This window comes from Daucus carota, chromosome 2 (assembly GCF_001625215.2).
Source record: "Daucus carota subsp. sativus chromosome 2, DH1 v3.0, whole genome shotgun sequence".
NCBI classification, from domain to species: Eukaryota; Viridiplantae; Streptophyta; class Magnoliopsida; order Apiales; family Apiaceae; genus Daucus; species Daucus carota.
The window spans coordinates 15,912,722-15,935,486 of NC_030382.2; the positions used below are offsets into that span (position 1 = coordinate 15,912,722).

At 41.5% G+C, this 22,765-nt stretch overlaps 1 protein-coding gene and 1 non-coding gene across 2 annotated transcripts; both read left to right on the top strand.

Moving 5' to 3' along the window:
• Window positions 1-2,401: 2,401 nt before the first annotated feature.
• On the top strand, window positions 2,402-5,309 carry LOC135150384 (uncharacterized). Its single transcript, XM_064086667.1, has 2 exons — window positions 2,402-3,558; window positions 3,644-5,309. The coding sequence occupies exons 1-2, from the start codon at window positions 2,402-2,404 to the stop codon at window positions 5,307-5,309; spliced, it is 2,823 nt and encodes a 940-aa protein (XP_063942737.1).
• A 10,181-nt stretch (window positions 5,310-15,490) lies between these two features.
• On the top strand, window positions 15,491-15,597 carry LOC135150915 (small nucleolar RNA R71). Its single transcript, XR_010289376.1, has one exon. It is a non-coding gene; the product is annotated as a small nucleolar RNA R71 (small nucleolar RNA).
• Window positions 15,598-22,765: the final 7,168 nt, after the last annotated feature.

Sequence of the window (22,765 nt, forward strand, 5' to 3'; positions counted from 1 at the left end):
CGAAATTCCATGAATTCTAGGATTGAATTGAACACCCTTCAGCTTAGGTCTGTAAATCTTAAGTTTGGGGGAACTGAGGAGTAGATATACTTTTCTAAAAAAAAAAAGAAAAAAAAAAGAAAAAAAAAAGAAAAAAAAATAGTAGTAAATAAATTCACTAGAAAAATAAGTGGTAGAATTAACTAGGTTGAGCTCATTAGTACTCGAGTAATTAAGTCTGAGGGGACTTTGTGCCTAACAACCTAAAGCCCTTCGTGGTTTGGGATTGTTGACCCACCGCTCGCTACATGGGTACTAGTGCATAAATCTTTAGGGATCTCAACCATTGCACGGTTAAATAAACCACTAGAATAAAGTGAATAATTGGTGTGTGAAGTCTTGTGGTGTTCGTAACGCATTTACACTGCGAAGCGCTCTGACCTTAGACCAAGCAATTAATCACCAATAAAAAGAAAAAATAAATAAATAAATATATAGTGAATAAAATAGAAGGGGGTGGACATTCTTTGGGACCTTGGCTTTAGTTGGACTTGAGTGACGGGGTGTTAGTTCTAAACTTTTACGATTCTTGAGTGGGATTCGGTGGGAGTAGTAGTTTTTGTCTTGTCTCAATAAAAGAGCATGCTTGCACACACGGGCACTCCACACTTGTAAATAGAAGAGTAATTGACTTAGTAGCGAGAGAGATGAATTTCGAGAACATTAGCACAATCTGAGGTATTAAAATTGGCAAGGCAATTACTTTATAGTTTACTCATTCATCACGTAGTTGCATTCATGCATTGCATTGTAATATTGTATAGTGTCGTTGACGCTTGAGGACAAGCATCAGTTTAAGTTTGGGGGTGTGATAAGTGGTATTTATACACACTTATAGGCCTTCATTTCCACTTAAATTGGTTGATTGTACTTAAGTGTTTAGTGTCTTTTGATGTGTTTTTATTGTTTTTCTGTGCAGGTCACGAGTTGAGGTGATGAAGTGATTTTCTATCATTTTAGGTTGGTGTTGGTGCATTATTTGCAAGAATAGAGAATTGTGGATTAATCGCGACTTGGGATTTTGTGGGTATATCTTCTACAAACCCTCACGAGAACACACTCGTCCACTAGAGCTATCTAGGGGTTTAAAGGGCTTGTTGCATGTGCTAAATGCAACCGTGATCACCTACGGAAGTGGTACTAGAAGCGAGGAAGGACATGCACGCGAGAACGAGCAAGAAACGAAGAAACGGAGCTGCCAAGGCAGACAGTAGCGCGCCCGCGCTACTTGTTAGCGCGCCCGCGCTACAGACTGCTGCAACTAGCGCGCCTGCGCTAGTTTAGCGCGGCCGCGCCCAGCAGAACTTCCCCGGGCCGATTTTTACAGCTTTTCTGATGGATTTTCGCAGCGGTCGAGGCCCGGTTGACCTGGTCAATGTAATTTAAATTCTCGTGTGTAATACCCTAGCCTCGTAGAAGTAGTTTTTAGAGAACAATATCATAGTTTAATTTTTATCGAAGCACATTATCAGTTGTATTGGATCGTTCTTTGCGAGGAAGTGACAGTTTCGAGCGAGATCGTGAACATCAAATCTGTAACGTGTGATCCTTATTATTATTAATTCAAGCATTTTTATTCCATTCAATTCTTGTCTTTTCTTTATAATGTTTTCATTAGAACCCATGATGTCGATTAGTTCGATTATGAACTAACCGCCTTCATGGGATTCTAATGGATTTATCGATGTAGTCTAGTAACGAATATTAATTACTCGATTTTGTGACGTATGTTGATTTCTTTGCATGAGCCGTGCTTATTCTTCTTAGAAGCGTAGCTAACTTCTAAGTTGTTTGTTAATTCTTTCTGAAGCGAGAGTGGATGATTGAATTTAGAACTATGCCATGTAAACATAGGATTATGTGAATGAAACATAATTTGTGGTAGACTTGAACTATTTTTATCACCCTGTGTAATCACGATAGATGACTTGCTATTAAACCTCTCTGCTTACACTACCGCTATAGAGATATAGGGTCTGAGCTTTGTTGGTGTCCATGAGATTTCTGTCTTAATTGCGGATTTTGATTGGTATGATATGTGTGCAACGAGAGTTGGCATGTATTACTTTCGTGTTGTCTGATTAGGATCAACAGTCGCATGTTAATCAGTGATTTCAATTCTAGATGAATTCGATAATGAAGTTAGAATCCCATGTGTTTTCCTATTCTGAATTTGATTAGTAATTTTAGTTATTAGTATAAAAGAAAACCATCCTTGTTAATTGTCTTGGCAGTGATAATTGATCATACATTGTTGCATAGGTGCGTATTCTTAATTCACCAGTCTCTGTGGGATCGAACTTAATATATTACTTGTGACCACGTGCGCTTGCGTGTAGATTTTTGCGAACACAACCCAGTCATGGTCAAGAAAGCTAATGGAAAGTGGAGAATGTGTGTAGACTTCACAGATTTGAATGATGCTTGTCCTAAGGACTGTTTTCCTCTCCCAAGAATAGATACTCTGATCGATGCTACAGCTGGGCACGAGATGTTGAGCTTTATGGATGGCTTTAGTGGATACAACCAGATCCGAATGAATAAGGACGACATTCCTAAGGTATCATTCATCACTGATTTTGGTATCTTTTGTTATTTGGTTATGGCGTTTGGTTTAAAGAATGCAGGAGCCACATATCAACGCCTGGCAAATAAGATGTTCAAACATCTAATTGGAAAAACCATGGAGGTCTATGTTGATGATATGCTAGTGAAGAGCTTGAACAAAGCTGATCACCTTGAACACCTAAGAGAGGCTTTTGAAGTCCTGAGGACACATAAGATGATGTTGAATCCGGCCAAGTGTGCCTTTGGAGTTGGGTCTGGAAAATTTTTGGGTCTGATGGTCTCAAAACGTGGGATTGAGGCCAACCCCGACAAGATAAAGGCCATCCTTGATATGGAGCCGCCTAAGTCTATAAAGGATGTTCAAAAGCTAACAGGAAGAATCGCGGCACTAGGACGTTTCATCTCGAAGTCCGGGGATAAGTGCTTGCCCTTCTTTAAGGCTTTGAAGAAAGTTAAAGATTTTGAATGGACAAGTGAGAGCCAAGAGGCCTTTGAGCAGTTGAAGAAGTATATGGCAGAGCCACCACTCTTATCAAAGCCCGTGGATGGAGAAACATTATATGTCTACTTGGCTGTCTCTGAGAAAGCACTGAGTGCGGTCTTGGTTCGTGAGGATCGAAAAATCCAGAAACCCGTCTACTATGTTAGTAAGATTTTGCATGGAGCGGAGCTCAACTATTCTGTGATTGAGAAGTTTGCCTTATCCATGATTACAGCTTCAAGAAAGCTGAGGCCTTACTTCCAGGCTCACAAAATTGAAGTCTTGACAGACCAGCCCCTTAGGAACATAATGCATAGCCCGAAGGCTAGTGGGAGATTAATCAAATGGGCAGTAGAGCTTGGGGAATTTGAAATTCGATACAAACCACGGGTGGCAATCAAGGCTGAAGCTCTAGCTGACTTCCTCGTTGAATGCACCATTGACAACAAGGAAGTCGGGGGGGCAGGAGAGTATGGTAGAGGAACCCAAAGAAGAGGAGAAACCTAAAGAGTATTGGTTACTATTTTTTGACGGAGCTTCAAAAACAAAAAATAGTGGGGCAGGGCTGGTGCTCCGAAGCCCGGATGGCTTCACGGTCGAGTACGCGATCAAGTTAGACTTTCCAACTACCAACAATGAAGCTGAGTATGAGGCCCTTATAGCTGGATTGGGATTGGCGAGAACCCTGAGGGTTAAAAACCAGAAAGTATGTGGGGACTCAAGACTTGTGGTGTCACAGGTTAATGGAGAATTTGAGGCACGAGAAGAAACAATGCTGAAATACATAAGGATTGTGAAAGCCCAGATGACGCAATTTAAAGAATGTTTGGTAGAACATATACCTAGGGAAGAGAATACAAAGGCTGATGCCTTATCCCAGTTTGCATCCTCAGAGAATGAGGTGTGCTCGGGAAGTGTTTACTATCAGGTTTTGAAAACCCCAAGTATCAATGCCAAGCTGGTAGCCCCAATTGACACGGGGGCCACTTGGATCGATGAGGTCAAAACGTATCTCGAAACTGGACATCTACCACCTGATGCTGGGGAAGCACGAAAACTACAAGTAAGAGCTTTAATGTATGCACTCATTGAAAGGATTCTCTATAAGAAATCTTGTGTTATACCTTATTTGAAGTGTTTAAGGCCGGATGAGGCCCGGGAAGCCCTGAAAGAGGTCCATGAAGGAATATGTGGCCAGCACCTAGGCGGGAGAGCCTTGGCTCACAAAATTACTCGCCTTGGGTTCTTTTGGCCAAATATGCTGAAGGATGCGAAGGATTATGTTAAGAGATACGATCGTTGTCAGAGATTTGCACCTGTTGTGCGCCAGCCCCCAGAGATGCTGACATCCATTAACTCCCCGATTCCCTTTGCTATGTGGGGGATGGACATCCTAGGGCCGTTTCCACTCGCCAGTGCTCAAAGGAAGTTTTTGATAGTGGCTATTGACTACTTACCCAAGTGGATTGAGGCCAAACCCCTGGCCAAGATAACCACCAAGCAAGTTGCTCAATTCTTCTGGGAAAACATCAAATGCAGGTATGGCATACCCCGAGTCTTGGTTACTGACAATGGAGCCCAGTTCAACAATCCAGAGTTTGTGGGATACTGTAACGACTATATCATTGAGCTACGATTCACTTCGGTTGCCCATCCTCAAGCCAATGGGCAAGCTGAAGTAGCCAATAGGATAATCCTTGATGGGCTAAAGAAAAGAGTCGAGAAAGCGCATGGGTCTTGGGCTGAAGAGACTCTCCCTATACTATGGGCATATCGAACAACCTGCAAGGTCTCCACCGGAGCAACCCCGTTCCAGTTAGCTTATGGGGCTGAAGCCGTGGTGCCACTTGAGATAACTCATACCTCCCCCAGGGTCCAGCAGTATGAGCCCGAAGCCAATGAGGAAGGAATGAGACTCGCACTCGACATGATCGATGAGGTCCGAGATGAGGCTAACGCCAGGGTCGTTGAGAGCCAAAAACGAGCTTCCTATTACTATAATCTCCGAGTCAAGGAACGATTCTTCAGAAAAGGGGATTTAGTCCTAAGGAAAGCTGAGGCCTCAGGAGTTGGTCCTAAGGGAAAGATGGCCCCAAACTGGGAAGGTCCGTATCAGGTGAAGGATGTTATTGGTCGCGGCTCGTACAAGCTTCAGACCCTCGATGGAGTTGAGTTTCCAAGGAGTTGGCATGCCACCAACTTGAAGATTTATTATATTTGATTATCTTAGTAAGTAGATGACCATTGAATAAGGTCTGATAGACCACTGCCAGTTAGTTTATAACTTAGTTGATTTTAGTTGTTTATCTCTTCTACTATAGTTTCAATAAAATTTCTTATGGATTGCTCCATATCTCATGTTTCTAATGTTTTCCTTGAGTTTTTGTTTACCTACCGTGAACGGATCAACCCGGAACATGAATTCAACCATAAATAAGTTACGATTAACATTGATTGAGTGAAAATTACAAGCTAAGGCTTGATAAGTCCGATACTACGAGTTAAGGCTAAACAAGTCTAATACTACAAGTTAAGGCTAGATAAGTCTAAATAAGTAGACCACGCAGGATCCTTAATAAATCCTACTCATCAGACTCGGAATCAGCCTCCGAGCTATCTGCAGACCCGGACTCCCCATCCGGATGCTTTTCAATAACATCCAAATCTTCGACTTCCTCTTCAACAGGACTAGGAGAGTCAAGAACAATCCTCATGGGACAGAGATAATCCCATTTAGGGTGGAACATGTCTGAATGATCCTCATGAATGGTCTGAACAGCATCATTCCACCCGTTACTGTAATCCTCTGCAGAGGTGATCTCATTGTGCTTCTCCATCAGCTTCTTGAACTCATCAGAGTCCATATAGTCGTCAATGATAGCATCCTTTCCCTTTCGAGCCTCGACTAGCTCGCTTCGAGCTTCCACTAGCTCCGATTGAGTCTTAGCCACAATCTCGTCTTTTTCCGCATCCTTGATTCGAAGGGCCTCCATGCCCTCCTCCAAGGATTCCTTAGCCTTCTTGTGGCTCTCAGCTTGTTTTTTCCAAGCTTTAGCCTGATGGAGGGCAGCCTGGAATTGAGCATTGGCCTGAGACAAGTAGACAAACGGGTTAAGGAAGACTCGGAGAACCTAAACAATAAGTTTGTAAGGACACTCACACTAGCAAGGGCTTGAGAGCCAAAGCCATCAATCCCCAAGATCTCCGACTGTAGCACCACATCCTGGTAGTCGGCAGGAGTAATAGAGTGAAGGGACCAATCAGAAGCATGAACAGTCGATCCCAGCACCGAATCAGTCCTTCGAAAACCCCAGGCCGGTTTAAAGGCTTGAGACTTGGAAGCCCGAGGCTGACTAGATGATCCTCCCTCTGCCGAATGGGGTTGAAGGAAGGCGGGCAAAGCCCGAGAGCGCCCAAGAAGCGCCCTGGGAGCGCCCTATGAGCGCCCCAGGAGCGCCAAGAGAGCCCGAGGTGCGCCTGAGGACCTCACCAGTGTCGACCTGGGCACCAAGGATGCCCTAAATCGACCTGGGTGAGGTCGACAATTGACTTGGGTGTCAAAAAACACCCAACGCCCGAGAGCGCCCAACAAGCGCCCTGGGAGCGCCCCAGGAGCGCCAAGAGCGCCCGAGGTGCGCCTGAGGACCTCACCAGCGTCGACCTGGGCACCAAGGATGCCCTAAATCGACCTGGGTGAGGTCGACAATTGACTTGGGTGTCAAAAAACACCCAACGCCCGAGAAGCGCCCTGGGAGCGCCCTATGAGCGCCCCAGGAGCGCCAATAGCGCCCGAGGTGCGTCTGAGGACCTCACCAGCGTCGACCTGGGCACCAAGGATGCCCTAAATCGACCTGGGTGAGGTCGACAATTGACTTGGGTGTTAAAAAACACCCAACGCCCGAGAGCGCCAAATAAGCGACCTGGGAGCGCCCTATGAGCGCCCCAGGAGCGCCAAGAGCGCCCGAGGTGCGCCTGAGGACCTCACCAGCGTCGACCTGGGCACCCAAAACGCCCTAAATCGACCTGGGTGAGGTCGACAACTGACTTGTGTGTCAAAAAACACCTAACGCCCGTGAGCGCCCTTAAGCGCCCGAGGTGCGCCCACGGTGCGCGCGAGCGTCGACCTGGGCGAGGTCGAGCGCCCATGAGCGCCTGAGGTGCGCCCGAGTTGCGCGCCAGCGTCGACCTGGGCGTCCAATCCACCCTAAATCGACCTGGGCGAGGTCGAGCGCTCCTGAGCGCCCGAGTTGCGCGCCAGCGTCGACCTGGACGCCCTGAGCGCTCTAAATCGACCTAGGCGAGGTCTAGCGCCCTGGAAGCGCCCGGAAAACGCTCAAAAAGCGCCCCAGAACACTTGATGTACACCCGAAATGCCTCGGATCGACTGAGGAAAGTCCAGAATCGGCCTAGATGGTTGACCTTACTCAGAATAGGCTCGAGTAGTGGTTTAAAATGCTCTAAAACTTTAGAAAAGTTTCTACGAAACTTATCCAAAGTTGGGGGGCAAATGATATGGGTCTGAAATTGGCCCTAAAAATTATTGGGTAATTTTAAGCCCGGGTCTGATTAAAGGCCAGAATATAAGGCCCGGATTCTGGGTTTCTCACCCAAAATTTGTGGCTAGCAGATTGAGGTTATAAAAAGCCCGTTGGGCATCCATGTTTGAGAAACATGGGCTGCCCAAACTCAAGGCACGAGCCCCCAGCCCGGTCAGGGCCCAAAACTCGAATCCTAGTCCTACTAGGAGTCTGACTGACGAGTCCAGGACTCCGAGAGTCCTACAAGAACTCTGAATTTCGTGGATAACTATCTAGAGTCCTAGATAACCTCCAGTAGCTCAAGATAAGGATCAAAGATCAGTCCTATCCTATCTCTGACTCAAATACCTATTTCTACTAGGACTCTAACACCAGGGATCCTACTTCTAATCAGTCTCTAACCATGAGACATCTATATAAACGGCTCTACCCCTCCAAAATAGAACTACGTTTTTTGACTTGATTCTTCACCCCGCTGAAGATACGTAGGCACCTCGTGAGGACCCGTCTGAGTTCCGACTCGCGAGATCAGTCAAAAAGCACGAAGCTCACCCCTCGATTTTTGATCCATAACACATAGGGCGATGCAAGATGGTTAAAATCACATCACAATCATGTATATCGAATACATAAACCTATGTTCGCATGGCAAGTTCTAAATCAATATATCCACTTTCGCTTCAATAAAGATTAACACACAACTTAGATGTTAGCTACTCATCCAAGTAGAATAAGCACAACCAATACGAAGAAATCAACATTCATCACACAAATAATCATGTCAAATCAACTACTGAAATCGATAGATAAATCCGTTAGAATCCCATGACAACAATTAGTTCATAATCGAACAACTCGTCATCATGGGTTCGAATGTAAACATGATAAGAATATGTCTAAAACAATATAAAAGAACGAGATCAAGGTTTAGAAAACAAATCCGGACAAGCATCCAAAAGTATCGCCTACTTCGAAGAATACAAAGAAAACTATGTAGACTATGTCTTCTCCTTGTAGCCGTCACGTGCTCTCCAACTTGTTGCTCCTCTCAAAACCCTCATAATCCTATTATATATATATATATGAACAGGCTCTTTAAAGTGTATTAAAAGATGTAGAAAAGTGTTTCCAGCCCAATTAAAAAACCCACAAAATATCAAATCATGTCAGACCTCAGGGCCTTGAGATTCCAGGTCAAGCCCTTGAGTTCGCCCCTAAGCATCTTCTATCCGAGTCAAGGCCTTGAGATTTTACATCAAGGCCTTGAGAGTCTTCTGTTTCAGTCAAGGCCTTGAGACTTCACATAAAAGCCTTGAGAGTCTTCTGTTTGAGTCAAGGCCTTGAGATTTCACATCAAGGCCTTGAGATCCTGCTCTGCTTCTTTTGCACACTTTCGCACTCTATTTTCTAAACTCTAACCACCATATAAGCCTAGAAAAGTCCATCCTCCTTCCATCTAGGTGCTCTACACACATCAACACAAAAACACATCAAACATACCAAATTCCTGAGGCCAAATCATCAATTTAAGTCGAAACGAAGGCTTCCAAGTGGATATAAAATTCACTTATCACACCCCCAAACTTATACCGACGCTTTTCCTCAAGCATAAACAGACATCAACACTACTAATGCAATACATGTATGCAACTAAATGTCTAAATCTATCGAATCATGAAAGCATCAACTTTGTTAACATATAGTCTTCAGAATATGCAACATTCTCAGCATTCACCTCTTTCACATATTAGCCATGTTCTCTTCCACTACAAGTGCAGAGTGCATCGTGTGTGCTAAGCATGCTCTCTAGTGAAACAAAACAAAGACTATCAAACTTCAACAGAGTCCTCACAATGAGTTGTTAATAAGAATAAGGCTTAAACACTTCTTCACCAATGAGTCAACTACAGTTTAGGGTCACTAACGAATTCCTATGCCTCTCCTATTTTTCTAATTTTTTTTTCTTTCTCTTTTTTTTTCTTGCTAGCCTAAGGTTAGGACGCTTCTCAGGGTAATTGAGTCACGACCGCCATTCGACTTCGCTCGCTTATTATTCTTTCTTTTTATTCAAGTATTTCTCCAATAATCAAGGGTTGTGAAAAGTCACCAAGAATTTGTTTATTCTAATACATTTGCACTTAATACCAGCACAAGTACATAGATCGTCCCTTTCACATGACATTGCATTTCACCCATTGATCTCAAAGGAGTACCTGCAAATTTTTATTCTTTTTTTTATAAAGGCATACTCATCCCTTAACTCCCCCAAACTTAAGATTTACAAACTCTAAGTACAAAAGGGAATAGTCCAAATTCTACGCCCGACTCAACGCAAGGACTCAAAAAATAAGTTAGTCTAAGTCTTATCTCTAGAGGATAAGTGTAATTACAATTTCCACACAAGCAGTTTCCAAGTAACAAGGCATCATATATGATCAAGACTACTAGCCAAGAAATTACGCACATAAACTCATCATAGGACATCAACTTGGAAGACAACTTTCATGATTCATGCAAATGCAACTATATGAGACTACTCGACATACGAAACATCATGCCTAAAAAAAACCAATATGCAAATTGATATGCGATATGTACTAATATAATACTATGATATGCTAAATGCATCATGCACCCTATATGAACATGCTATAATACTACTACCACTAATCCTTAGATCATCACCCCCAAACTTAAAATATTCAATGTCCTCATTGATGGCGATAATAAGGATAAAGAGCATACCTAACTGTCGAGAGGATCACCCTCATCGAGTGGAGAATTAGGTGGTGGATACCCATGCCAGCTCCATACACAGGCCAATCAACCTCAACACTAGTGGCTCGGAAACCACTCCCAAGATCCTGAGTCAAGTCTTCTGATGTTGTGTATATATATATATATATATATATATATATATATATTTCTGATTTTTTTCTTTTTTTTTCTTTTTTAAACCAGTAATAATCTAGAAAAGCGTGGGTTGCCTCCCACGAAGCGCTTGTTTTACGTCATTATCTTGACGTGAAATCCTGAGAATCAAACAATAGCAAGAACGATGCTTACCGTCTCGCGGTTCACCGTTCCTCCAAAGTAAGGCTTCAACCTCTGACCATTCACTTTAAATGCTTGATCCGGTAGTGTTTCAAAGATCTCTACTGCACCATGTGGAAACACCATCTTAATCATGAAAGGACCTGACCACCTTGACTTCAACTTTCCCGGAAATAGTCTAAGACGAGAATTGAAAAGCAGAACTTGCTGACCAGGCACGAATTCCTTGTGCACCAGTTTTCTATCACGCCATCTCTTGACCTTCTCCTTGTAAAGCTTGTTGTTCTCGTAAGCTTGTAACCGAAACTCGTCGAGTTCATTGATTTGTAGCATTCTCTTTTCACTAGCAGCTGTCATGTCAAAGTTCATTTTCTTCAGAGCCCAATATGCTTTATGCTCTAACTCAGCCGGCAAATGACATGCTTTACCATACACCAACTGAAAAGGAGACATCCCTAAGGGTGTCTTATAAGCTGTTCAATAGGCCCAGACGACTTCATCAAGCTTCAATGCCCAATCCTTCCTTGAAGGACTCACTACCTTTTCCAAGATTCGCTTGATTTCACGATTCGACACCTTAGCTTGCCCATTCGTTTGAGGATGATAGGCAGTAGCAACTCTGTGATTCACACCAAACCGTTCCATCAGCGCTGTGAACTTGCGATTGCAAAAGTGTGATCCCTCGTCGCTGATTGTAACTCGAGGAGTACCAAAGCGAGTGAATATGTTCGTTTGAAGAAAACTGATGACTACTCCATCTGTGTTAGTTGGTAGTGCCTTGACCTCGACCCATTTAGACATGTCATCCACATCAAGAAGGATGTAGAGATTATTGCAAGACGAGATAAAGGGTCCCATGAAGTCTATGCCCCACACATCGAAAATTTCAACCTCAAGAAGTACATTAAGGGGCATTTCGTCTCTACGAGAGATATTACCAACGCTTTGACAACGATCGTACTTCAACACAAACTGATGAGCGTCCTTAAAGAGCATAGGCCAAAGGAAACCCGCCTGCAGAATACGAGCAGGTGTCTTCTGTCCTCCATAGTGTCCTCCATAAGTAGAATCGTGGTAAGCTTGCAAGATTCCTTCAATCTCACTGTACGGAATGCACCTTCTGATGATTTGATCTGAACCTTGTCGAAACAAGAATGGCTCATCCCAACGATACCACTTCGCCTCATGAAGAAACTTTTTCTTTTGAGCACAAGACAAATCGGGAGGAATGACATTACTCACAAGATAGTTCACTATATCTGCAAACCACGGCTCTTCTTCTTGGACCCCAAATAGTTGCTCATCGGGAAATGACTCGTTGATTAACGTGGTGTCTTTGGATGCTCGTGCTTGATCTTCCAACCGAGAGAGATGATCAGCCACCTGATTTTCAGTACCCTTTCTATCCTTGATCTCCAACTCGAATTCTTGAAGCAAGAGAACCCAACGAATCAAACGAGGCTTCGAGTCTTTCTTCAACACCAGATACCGAATGGCAGCATGATCAGTGTAAACCAACACCTTCGTCCCAAGCAAATAAGACCTGAATTTCTTGAATCCATAAACAATAGCCAGCAGCTCCTTCTCCGTAGTAGTGTAATTCAGATGAGCACCATTGAGAGTCTTACTAGCATAGTAAATCACATGAAAGATGTTATTCTTTCTCTGACCAAGCACAGCTCCCACTGCATAGTCACTAGTATCACACATCATCTCGAATGGCTCATTCCAATCGGGTGCAGTAATAACAGGTGCTGTAGTTAATTTCTTCTTGAGAGTTTCGAATGCAGCCAAACACTCTTTATCAAATTTGAAGGGCACATCCTTCTCTAACAAGTTGCACAAAGGTTTGGTGATTTTAGAGAAATCTTTGATGAATCGTCGATAGAACCCCGCGTGATCAAGAAAACTCTGAATCCCCTTTACTGAGATTGGTGGAGGAAGATTTTCAATTGTCTCTACCTTAGCTTTATCTACCTCAAGAACCTTGTTCGAAACTTTATGCCCAAGAATGATGCCTTCTTGAACCATGAAGTGGCATTTTTCCCAATTAAGAACGAGATTAGTTTCCACACATCTTTTCAGTACCATCTTCAAGTTGCTCAAGCATTCCTCATAAGAATAACTGAATACCGAAAAGTCATCCATGAAAACCTCAACATTGGTACCAATCATCTCGGAGAAAATAGCCATCATGCATCTCTGAAAAGTTGCTGGTGCACCACAAAGTCCAAAAGAAAGACGACGGAAAGCAAATGTGCCAAAAGGGCAAGTAAAAGTCGTCTTCTCCTGATCCTCTGGTGCAATACAAATCTGATTATATCCCGAATACCCATCAAGAAGACAATAGTACTCGTGACTGGCTAACCTATCAAGCATCTGATCAATGAACGGCAACAGAAAGTGATCTTTTCTGGTGACTTTATTGAGTTTCTGATAATCCATGCATATTCTCCAACCTGTGACTGTTCGAGTCAAAATGAGTTCATTCTTCTCATTAGCTACCACGGTCATGCTTCCTTTCTTAGGCACACACTGAACAGGGCTCACCCAAGAACTATCCGAGATTGGATAAATAATGCCGGCATCAAGCCACTTAAGAATCTCCTTCTTTACCACTTCTTTCATGATTGGATTGAGTCTTCTTTGATGCTCAACAGTGGGTTTACTTCTCTCCTCGATCATAAATTTGTTTTGACAATAAGAAGGGTTGATTCCCTTGATATCTACGATAGTCCATCCAATGGCTGATTTGAACTCCCTAAGAATTCTCAAAAGCTTTTCTTCCTCGATACCTGAAAGGTTAGATGCAATAATCACAGGTAGTGTAGAAGCTTCGCCAAGAAAGGCATACCTTAGGTGTTTGGGAAGTTGCTTAAGCTCAAGTTTAGGAGCTTCGACAATAGAGGGTTTCAGCCGTTCATGAGAATCCTTCAACTCTGATAACCCAAGAGATTCAATTGGAGGTTCCATCCTTCTTCTCCAAGGAGAAGCATTTAGGTATTGAAGGTGTTTTTCTTCCTCCTCATCTCTGAATTCTGAGTCACCAGATAGAACCCTTTCCAAGATGTCAGTTTTCAGCCTGTTGTCAATTTCCGAATGAGCTGCAGCTTCGAGCATATCCACTTTAAAGCATTCCTCCTCATCTGATGGAAGTTCTATGGCATTGAACACGTTGAAAGTGACCATTTGATCTTGAACTCTCATTGTGAGTTCACCCTTCTGTACATCAATCAACGTCCGCCCTGTCGCAAGGAATGGTCTTCCCAAGATGATGGGAATCTTCTTATCTTCCTCAAAGTCAAGAATGACAAAATCAGCAGGGAAGATTAGCTTATCAACCTTTACCAACACATCTTCAACTATCTCCCTTGGATATGTAATCGAACGATCAGCTAGTTGCAAAGACATATTAGTAGGTTTCAGCTCCGGAAGACCAAGTTGCATGAAAATAGACAAGGGTATCAGATTGATGCTAGCTCCCAAGTCACATAAACACTTGTCGAATGACAATTGCCCAATAGTACACGGGATTGTGAAACTTCCCGGATCTTTCAGCTTCGGGGGCAATTTCTGCTGCAACACAGCACTACACTCCTCGGTCAAAGCCACAGTCTCCAATTCCTCAAGTTTGAGTTTATGAGATAGAATACCTTTCATGAATTTAGCATAACTCGGCATTTGTTCTAGAGCCTCCGCAAAAGGTATGTTGATTTGTAATTTCTTGAAAACCTCTAGAAATTTAGCGAATTGTTTGTCGAGCTTATGCTTTTGAAGTCTCTTCGGAAAAGGGGGAGGTGGATACACTTGCTTGACCCCAATATCAGTTTTGGGACTAGACTTCTCGGCTGATTCTTTGCTTGCTTCCTCGTTGATTTCATTCTTATCAGCGCCAACAACAGTTTTTTCACTATCAAACTTAGATGAGAGCACGGGTGTTTCAACCTGTTGATCACTCTCTTCCTTGTTTTGCTCTGTTGCTGATTCTTTTTCCTTCGTAACCTTTTCGGACCTCAAGGTGACAGCCTGTACCTGTTCCTTCATCTCTTTCTTACCCGGATTGGCCTCGGTATCACTAGGAAGAGTTCCTCGTGGTCTGTTTATCAACGTGTTAGCAATCTGCCCAATCTGGTTCTCCAAAGTCTTGATTGACACTACTTGGCTTTTAATCATTAATATTATCTCTTCCCATTCAGATCTTTCGTTGGAAGACTGTCCAGCCACCCTATGATTTTGTTGTTGGAATCCAGGTGGATGGAATTGCTGCTTCGGTGCAAACTGTTGTTGAAAACCATAAGGGTTGAAAGGTCTAGCTCCTTGCTGCTGAAACTGTTGCTGCTGTTGTGGCATGAAGTTCTGATTGTTGCTCCAGCTGAAATTCGGATGATTCCGATTATTGGGATGATAAGTGGCAGGAGCTGGCTGTTGAGACCTTTGGAAGTTACTCACAAACTGAGCGGATCCACTAGATATAGCACACTGATCAGAGGAATGTGCACCAGCACAAAGCTCACAAACTGAAGGTGGCTGCTGATTTCCTAGATTTGCCAAAGAATCCACCTTCATAGTAAGAGCCTTAAGCTGAGCAGTCAAAGCTGTAGTAGCATCAACATCTAAAATTCCTGCTGCTTTGCCCTGATGAAGACGCTGAGTCGGATTCTGATATTCATTCGCAACCATCATCTCGATCAACTCATAAGCCTCATTATAGCTCTTAGCCCATAGAGCTCCACCTGATGCAGCATCGAGCATTGGCCTCGATTGAGGTCCCAAGCCATTATAGAAGCAATTAATAACCATCCAATCAGGCATCCCATGATGTGGGCACTTTCGAAGCATCTCCTTGTAGCGTTCCCACGCTTCACATAAAGTTTCACCAGACAGTTGAGAGAATTGAGTGATACCATTCCTGATTGCAGCTGTTTTGGCCATAGGGAAGAACTTAGTAAGAAATTTCTGAACCAGATCCTTCCATGTCGTAATAGATCCTGTAGGAAGAGAATGCAGCCATCCCTTAGCTTTATCCCTCATAGAAAATGGGAACATCCTCAATTTGATGGCCTCGTCAGTAACACCATTGAACTTGAAAGTGTCGCAGATCTCAATGAAATCCCAAATATGCATATTAGGATCCTCTGTCGGAGAACCCCCAAACTGCACTGAGTTCTATAGCATCTGAATAGTGCTCGGTTTGATCTCAAAAGTGTTGGCCTCAATTGTTGGCCTGACAATGCTCGACTGAATATCATTGATTTTAGGCTCAGAGAAAGCCTTAAGAGCCTTAGTATCATTCGCAACTGGTGGTCGATCACCCATTGTAGTACTCACTATCGTTTCTGCTTTTGCCAATGCTTCTTTACGGGACTGAGAACGTGTTCGCATACACGTCACTCAAGTACCTAAAACACACACAAACGAAATAAAAGTGAGAAAAGAATCCAAGTCACTGAACTTTAACGACCAATGATGACAAGCACAAAAATAAAATAAAACACCGAGTATCCAGCAGCGGCGCCAAAAACTTATTCGCACAAAATCACGCAAGTGTACGTGGTCACAAGTAATATAGAATATAATTCAAGTTCGTTCCCACAGAGACTGGTGTATTCAGAAATATGCACTTATGCAACAATGTATGGTTATTATTCAATGCTCAGACGAATAACAATTTGGTTGGTTTTATCTAAATTAACTAATTAAAATCGAATTATAAACTATGTGATTTAAATCGAATAACTTATGGGAATTAAAACATGGGATCCTAACTTCATTATCTACTTCATTCAGAGTTATGCCTTTGTCGATATGTGATGATTGATAACTAATCAGATAACACGAAACTAATATGCGCTATTTTTCGATAAACGTATTTGATTAGTCCATATTTTTGCATATTTAAGTGCCTATCTTTTGTTTATTTTCGTAGTATTAATCGCTTATTTATTTTATTTCAGGAAATTGTAGATAAATAAAGAAAGAAGAGAAAATGCAAGAAAAGGGAAGAAAAAGAAAAGAAAAGAAGAAAACAAATAGAGTTGGCAAGTAAGGGGACACATGGAGGGCTATGATCTACCCAACACACATCACAAATAGATGGATTAGATTATCCACCCTACCCCTAAACCCTACAATTCTAGTTATAAATACCCCCATCCCTTTACTTGTAATCACCATCTTTTTAACCTAGTCTTTTCCTAGTTGGTAGTATAGTGCTAGATCTTCTTTTGTTCTCTCATTTTCATACTACATTTGTAAACACTTTTTAATTTAATGCAAATCTTATTTTAGTTTGTTTTATATTGTGTCTCTTTAATTTGCTTTCTCCTAATGGTATGATTCTTCCAAGTACCACCCTATGCTTAAGAGTTTTTGGGAAAGGAAGAAACCATATAATTTTTAATTAGTATAGATCTTGTACTTGCTTGAACTAGTTAATTAAATCCTAGCACAAAATTAATTTGTGTTAGGGTTCAAATTTTAAACCCCAAATCAATAGCTCTGTTTCTTGTTTTACATGAATCCGAGTCTTTTCCCTGTTTTTAATTAAAAACACATAGCATATAGCTCCCCTGTTTTGTTTTGTTTTAAGCAACCCCCCTCCCCTGTTTTCTTATCAAAACAGCCTAATACTTTTCTTTGACTGCTACGCCCCCGAGTTTCACTGAGTCGCCCCTACTGAGTTCATTGTTTTCGCTGAGTCGATTGATTTGTTTCATTTAACTGTGCGTATTGATTAGAATATCGAGTCCTGCAGCGAGTCGAGTCGTGGGCATTGGTTTTCGAGTCCGAGTAGCTGTTTTCTTTTGTATTTTTGAGCTGTTGCTGCAATTAGTTTCGAGTTTGTTGGTTTGTTGCTTGAGTACTGAGTTTTGTTGGTAATAGTTGCGAGCTGCTGAATTTGAATCTTGAGCCCCTGTTTTCTGTTTTTCTGTTTCCGAGTCATGGCTGGTTGCTCGAGTTTATTGTAGTTTTCGTGCGAATTTGAGTTCTGTTTCTGCTTTTTTTATCACCTGATGTTAAGTGATTTCGTTTTGCATTTTGAGTCGAGTGTCTTTGCTTGAGTCGAGTTCTGAGCAGCTGGGTTCTTTACTGGGTTTTGGTTCGAGTTTGTATGTCCAGTTGTGCGAGTCTGTTATGCTGTTATTTGATGAATGTTGAGTCGTTAGTTAGTATTTTAGGTCCGAGCTCCGTTTTGAATGTTCTTCTTTAGCTCGAGTTTAGTTTTCAACAGGTTGATTCGCGAGTCTGAGTCGAGGCTAGTGTTTCGGTTTGCTGAGTTCCGAGTTGCTTGACTCGGCTTTGATTCCAGTTTTGTAGTGTCTAGTTTTGACTGAGTCCTGTCTTCTTACTTTCCGTGAGTTTGAGTCGCTTTGTCGAGTTGTAATGCTGGGTTGTTCGTTTTAGTTCAATGTTGAGTCTGTGGTTTTGTTATTTGATTTTGTCGAGTAAGAAAATGATTTTAATATTCATTCTTATATAAGTTGCAGCATTCTTCTGTAAGTCGTGCTAGTTAGTTTTCATGTGTTAGTTAATTAAATAATGAAATGTGCCAAGTCTTAATTAATCATTTTATTTTATCCTTCAATTTGGAAGTTTTAAATTGAATTTTGAAATCCCACTTTCACAAATTATATTGTTCTTTTCCGCCTATATTAAAATTAAGGGTTTGCGAGTAATTAATTAATAATCTCTGTGGACGAATCTTAAATATTAAAACGGTGATCGTGCGTTTGCGATTTAAAGATATTATTTCTAGCACATTAAGTTTTTGGCACCGCTACCGGGGATTAAAATTAATTTTTCGCACCTTTATTTTTAATCTTTCGGATTAGTTTGTTTCTCACTTTTTGTTTTTATTTAAAGGAGAAGTATTCGGAAATCTTGGATTAAAGTGGACGGATTTCGCTTGGAATTCAGGAAGCTTGCTTTGGTAACCGTACCTCTCCACTTTTATCCTTCGCATTTATTCAGAAAATCACAAACAAATTTGAAAATTGAAAATCACAAATAAATTAAAAAATTTAAAATCCAAAAATATTAGTTAGAAATACATATATGTTGCATCATGCATTTAATCACTTGGGGCACATCATTTAGATTTAAATTTTTTTTGTTTTTAAATTTTCATACCTATATTTGTTGTGATCGCTAGAGGACCCAAAGGTACGTTAATTTCTACCTTTTCTTTAGAATAGAACACGTAGTGTAGAGCATCCGTTGTTTATAGCTTTTATTATATCGTTGTGTGGAGCATCATTTAAATAAATCTTAAGGGCAAAACCAAATCACAAGATAAGGGGAGGGATTTCATCACTCTTTCCTTGGCCCACAACAACTTAATTTCTCATTTTGCATTTCCCTAGCCTTTAATAAAATTGAATTAGACTCTAGCCCTAGGATATCGAGCTCAATTAGGAAGGAACCTAAAAGACGAGGTAATCTTTTATTATTCCGACTCTTCGGTGGCTAAGGACTAGCGAAAGCTAACCTGACCGATTAAGGTTTGGTGTCTAAGCGCAGAGATTGGCCTCTTGGCAATGCCTACTCCAAACTAGCCAAACCGGTCCGAATAATTTTGGATTTATCGAGTTTTTGGTGGTCCTTAAAGTTAGGAGCAAGGTCTAGTTCATTTTATCAGGGAACCCTAGAACTAGGTTTTTCTTTCTCTTTTACACCCTTTCTTTTGTGTGTTTTAATTTTTCGCACTTATTTGCTACATGTTTATCGTTTATGCGAACTACTTGGTTAGGAACGAACCGTCTAGATTAGTAAGACCGATAGTCGAGATTCCTTCTTCTTCGTCTTCTTCGGACTCCGAACCCATAGAAGCTAGCAATTCGATATCAAACATGGCTGTGTCTCTTAAAGACCGTTGTTACCGGTCTCGTTCAAGTCAACCTTCGTGCATCACCCTTCCTCCCGTAAATGGGAACAATTTTGAAATCAAAGCTCATCACATTAGCATGTTACCTAAATTTACCGGGAGTGAGGGTGAGGATCCTTAACTTTTTATCCAAGAGTTCGAGGAAGTTTGTTCCCTCCAAAAGCTTCACCAATTAACGGAAGATTCGATTAGACTTAGGATAATTAATTTTGCGCTTAAGGAGAATGCGAAAAAATGGTTATATAGTCTTCCCGTTAATTCTATTTCCACGTGGGAGGGGTTCATTGTGGTGTTTCTTAAAAAGTATTTTCCAAACCATAAGACTACTCGAATTACAAATGAAATAAATCAATTCCATCAAAAGGAAAATGAGTCTTTTTGGATTTTCTTTGACCGTTTTAAAAATCTTCTCTCACAATGCCCCCACCACGGAATAGAAAAATGGAGACTTTGCAAGATAGTTTACGAGGCCTTAGATAGTCAAACCACCGCGTTATTAGATTCTATGTGCCAAGGTAAATTCATGGAAAAAGATGAGGACCAAGGGTGGGAATTTTTCGAGGATTTAGCGGAAAAGACTATGATGTGGGAGTCAACTAGGGAGCCCAAAAAGTCAATTCAGTCATCTAGCGCTAGGGGCTTGCATTCGATAGGAAATAATGTGGCAACCGATGCCAAACTAGCCACCCTAACTAGGAGACTTGAAGCTTTAGAAACTAGTAAATCTCCCGCACAAATGTCCATGTCCCCCAATTACAATTTTCCAAATCCCGGAACCCAACCTTCGCACGAACTTGAACAAGTAAATGCGATGTTCCAAAATTCTAGGAATGATGCGTTTGCACCTACTTACAATCCGGGTTGGAGAAATCACCCAAATTTCTCATGGACCCAAGGTCAAATTGTTCAAAATCAAGACCCAACTTCTTTTCAAACTCCTCAAACAAATTTTCAAAGGCCCAACCCAAACTCTTGCTCAACCCAAAGTCTGAATTCATTTCCTAACCCAATTCAAACACCGTTGAATCCTCCTGGTTTTAATGATTCGGATAAACGTCTTAATTCTTTGGAAAAGAGTTTGGAAGCCTTAGTGAAATCGCAAACTAATTTGACCCAATCCCAACAAACTTTCATGACAACCCTAACCCAAGATAGGCAAATCTTGCATTCTAACGTGCAAGCCGTGTCTAAGTTAGAGGCCCAATTGAGTGAATTAGCTAGCGCATTGTGTGAGCGAGAGAAGAACAAGTTGCCGAGTCAACCCGAGGTCAATCCTAAGTTTCCTCTCAATCAAAACCTCACGAGAATGTTAATGCAATTATTTCTCTAAGGTCGGGAAACCAAGTGGATAACAAAGTTGGTGAGAACGTTAATGAAAATGATGAGTCGATTCCCAAAACAAATCCTTCTTTGTCTAGCACTAATCATGATAAGCCCAAATGCTCTAGAATCCGTGAGTCTATGAGTGAACCTAGTCCTGGGCCCATTTCTTAAAAGCCCAACGAAGAAGTTTACAAGCCAAGGGTTCCTTACCCGCAAAGACTCATTCCTCCTAAACAATCGGCCCAAATGGAACAAATTCTAGAGGTTTTTAAACAAGTCAAGATAAACATTCCTCTTTTAGATGCCATTCAACAAGTTCCTTCTTATGCCAAGTGTCTAAAAGATTTGTGTACCCATAAGAGAACCACTCATGTTCCAAAGAAAGCCTTTTTGACCTCGCAAGTAAGCCCGATTCTCTCGAATCAAATTCCCATGAAATATAAGGACCCCGGTTGTCCTACAATTTCTTGTGTCATAGGCAATACTTTTGTGGATAAGGCGTTACTTGATTTAGGAGCGAGTGTGAATCTTCTTCCTTTCTCGGTCTACCAAGCCCTAGGTTTAGGGGATCTCAAGACCACCAATATGACCCTTCAACTTGACGATCGATCTATTAAAATGCCAAAGGGAGTTATTGAGGACGTGTTGATCAAAATCGGTGATTTTATCTTTCCCGTTGACTTCGTTGTTCTCGAGACTCAACCCGTCCCGAATCCTAAGAACCAAATTCCTATCATTTTAGGACGACCTTTTCTTGCTACATCCAATGCCTTAATCAATTGTAGGAATGGTTCAATGAAGCTCACTTTTGGAAACATGACCATAGACTTAAACATTTTCAATGTAGGAAAAGAACCCAATGAGCTTTATGAACAACCAAGGAGTCAATGTGGTCAACAAGCTTGTCACATGGTCTAGCTTTGAGGATAGTGAGATTGAGTCTCTTCTCAACGAGGACTTCAAAGTCAACAACAAGAACAATAGAGAATATCATGAGTCTTTGAAAGAATTGACCTCGGAGGAGTTGTTAGGAGAACTGAACGACATTTGTTCAAAATGGGAAACTCCACCCGAGATGGTTAGTGTTGATTCTAGGCCCGATTTTAAGATTCATGTAGGTGAATCACCGACATTTGACTCATTGTTCCATCATTCGCATAGCGCCTTAGGAAAGGATGACGTCGTTTCTTACATCCTTCCTAGTGATTTATCCAATGATCCAAATTTCATTGTCTCTAATTTGCTTAAACAAAATAAAGAAGCATTAAGTTGGTTTATGGAGAACTTTAGTGATAATTGTCCTATAGGGGTAAACGATGGTCACGTACTAGAGAAAGTCTTTGTGGTTAAAAATTTTCGAACACATTTTGACTCTTTCTCGAAGCTTCCTCCCATCTTTCCTTCAGGAATTGGCTGATTTGTTCCTTTTTAGAACCTTCCCTTATGAGATTCAGGTATGGGGAAAGAAATGTGTGAGTGTGTGGGTCGTGTTAGTGTTTCCTCTTTACTCTCTCATTTCAATTCTCTTTTTTGCATACATTGAGGACAATGCATGATTTTGGTATGAGGAAGGCTTTAGTGTAATTCTAAGAAAACAAAGAAAAACCCTAAAAATTAGAAAAATTAGAAAAATCCAAAAATAGAGATGTTTTAGCTTGTATCGACCTTTTTTGTACTCGTAATTCCAAGATGGCACACACATTTGCACAAGACCTTTGATGGAGAGATTGTCTAGTGATGTTATTCGATTCCTGATAGAGAACCCACATGTTGAAACAATGTCGAATCGAACATTTGCGAATAAAAAATAGCAAAAAAAAATAGAAAAAGAAAAGGAATAAACTACTTCAATACCCAATTGTTCTTTATAGAGAAAAT

Bases quoted from the DNA above. Each gene is read 5' to 3' on its own strand.
- LOC135150384 (XM_064086667.1), top strand. From the start codon at position 2,402: ATGGTCAAGAAAGCTAATGGAAAGTGGAGAATGTGTGTAGACTTCACA. The intron at 3,559-3,643 runs GTATGGTAGAGG...AACAAAAAATAG, and splicing joins GAAGTCGGGGGGGCAGGAGA to TGGGGCAGGGCTGGTGCTCC.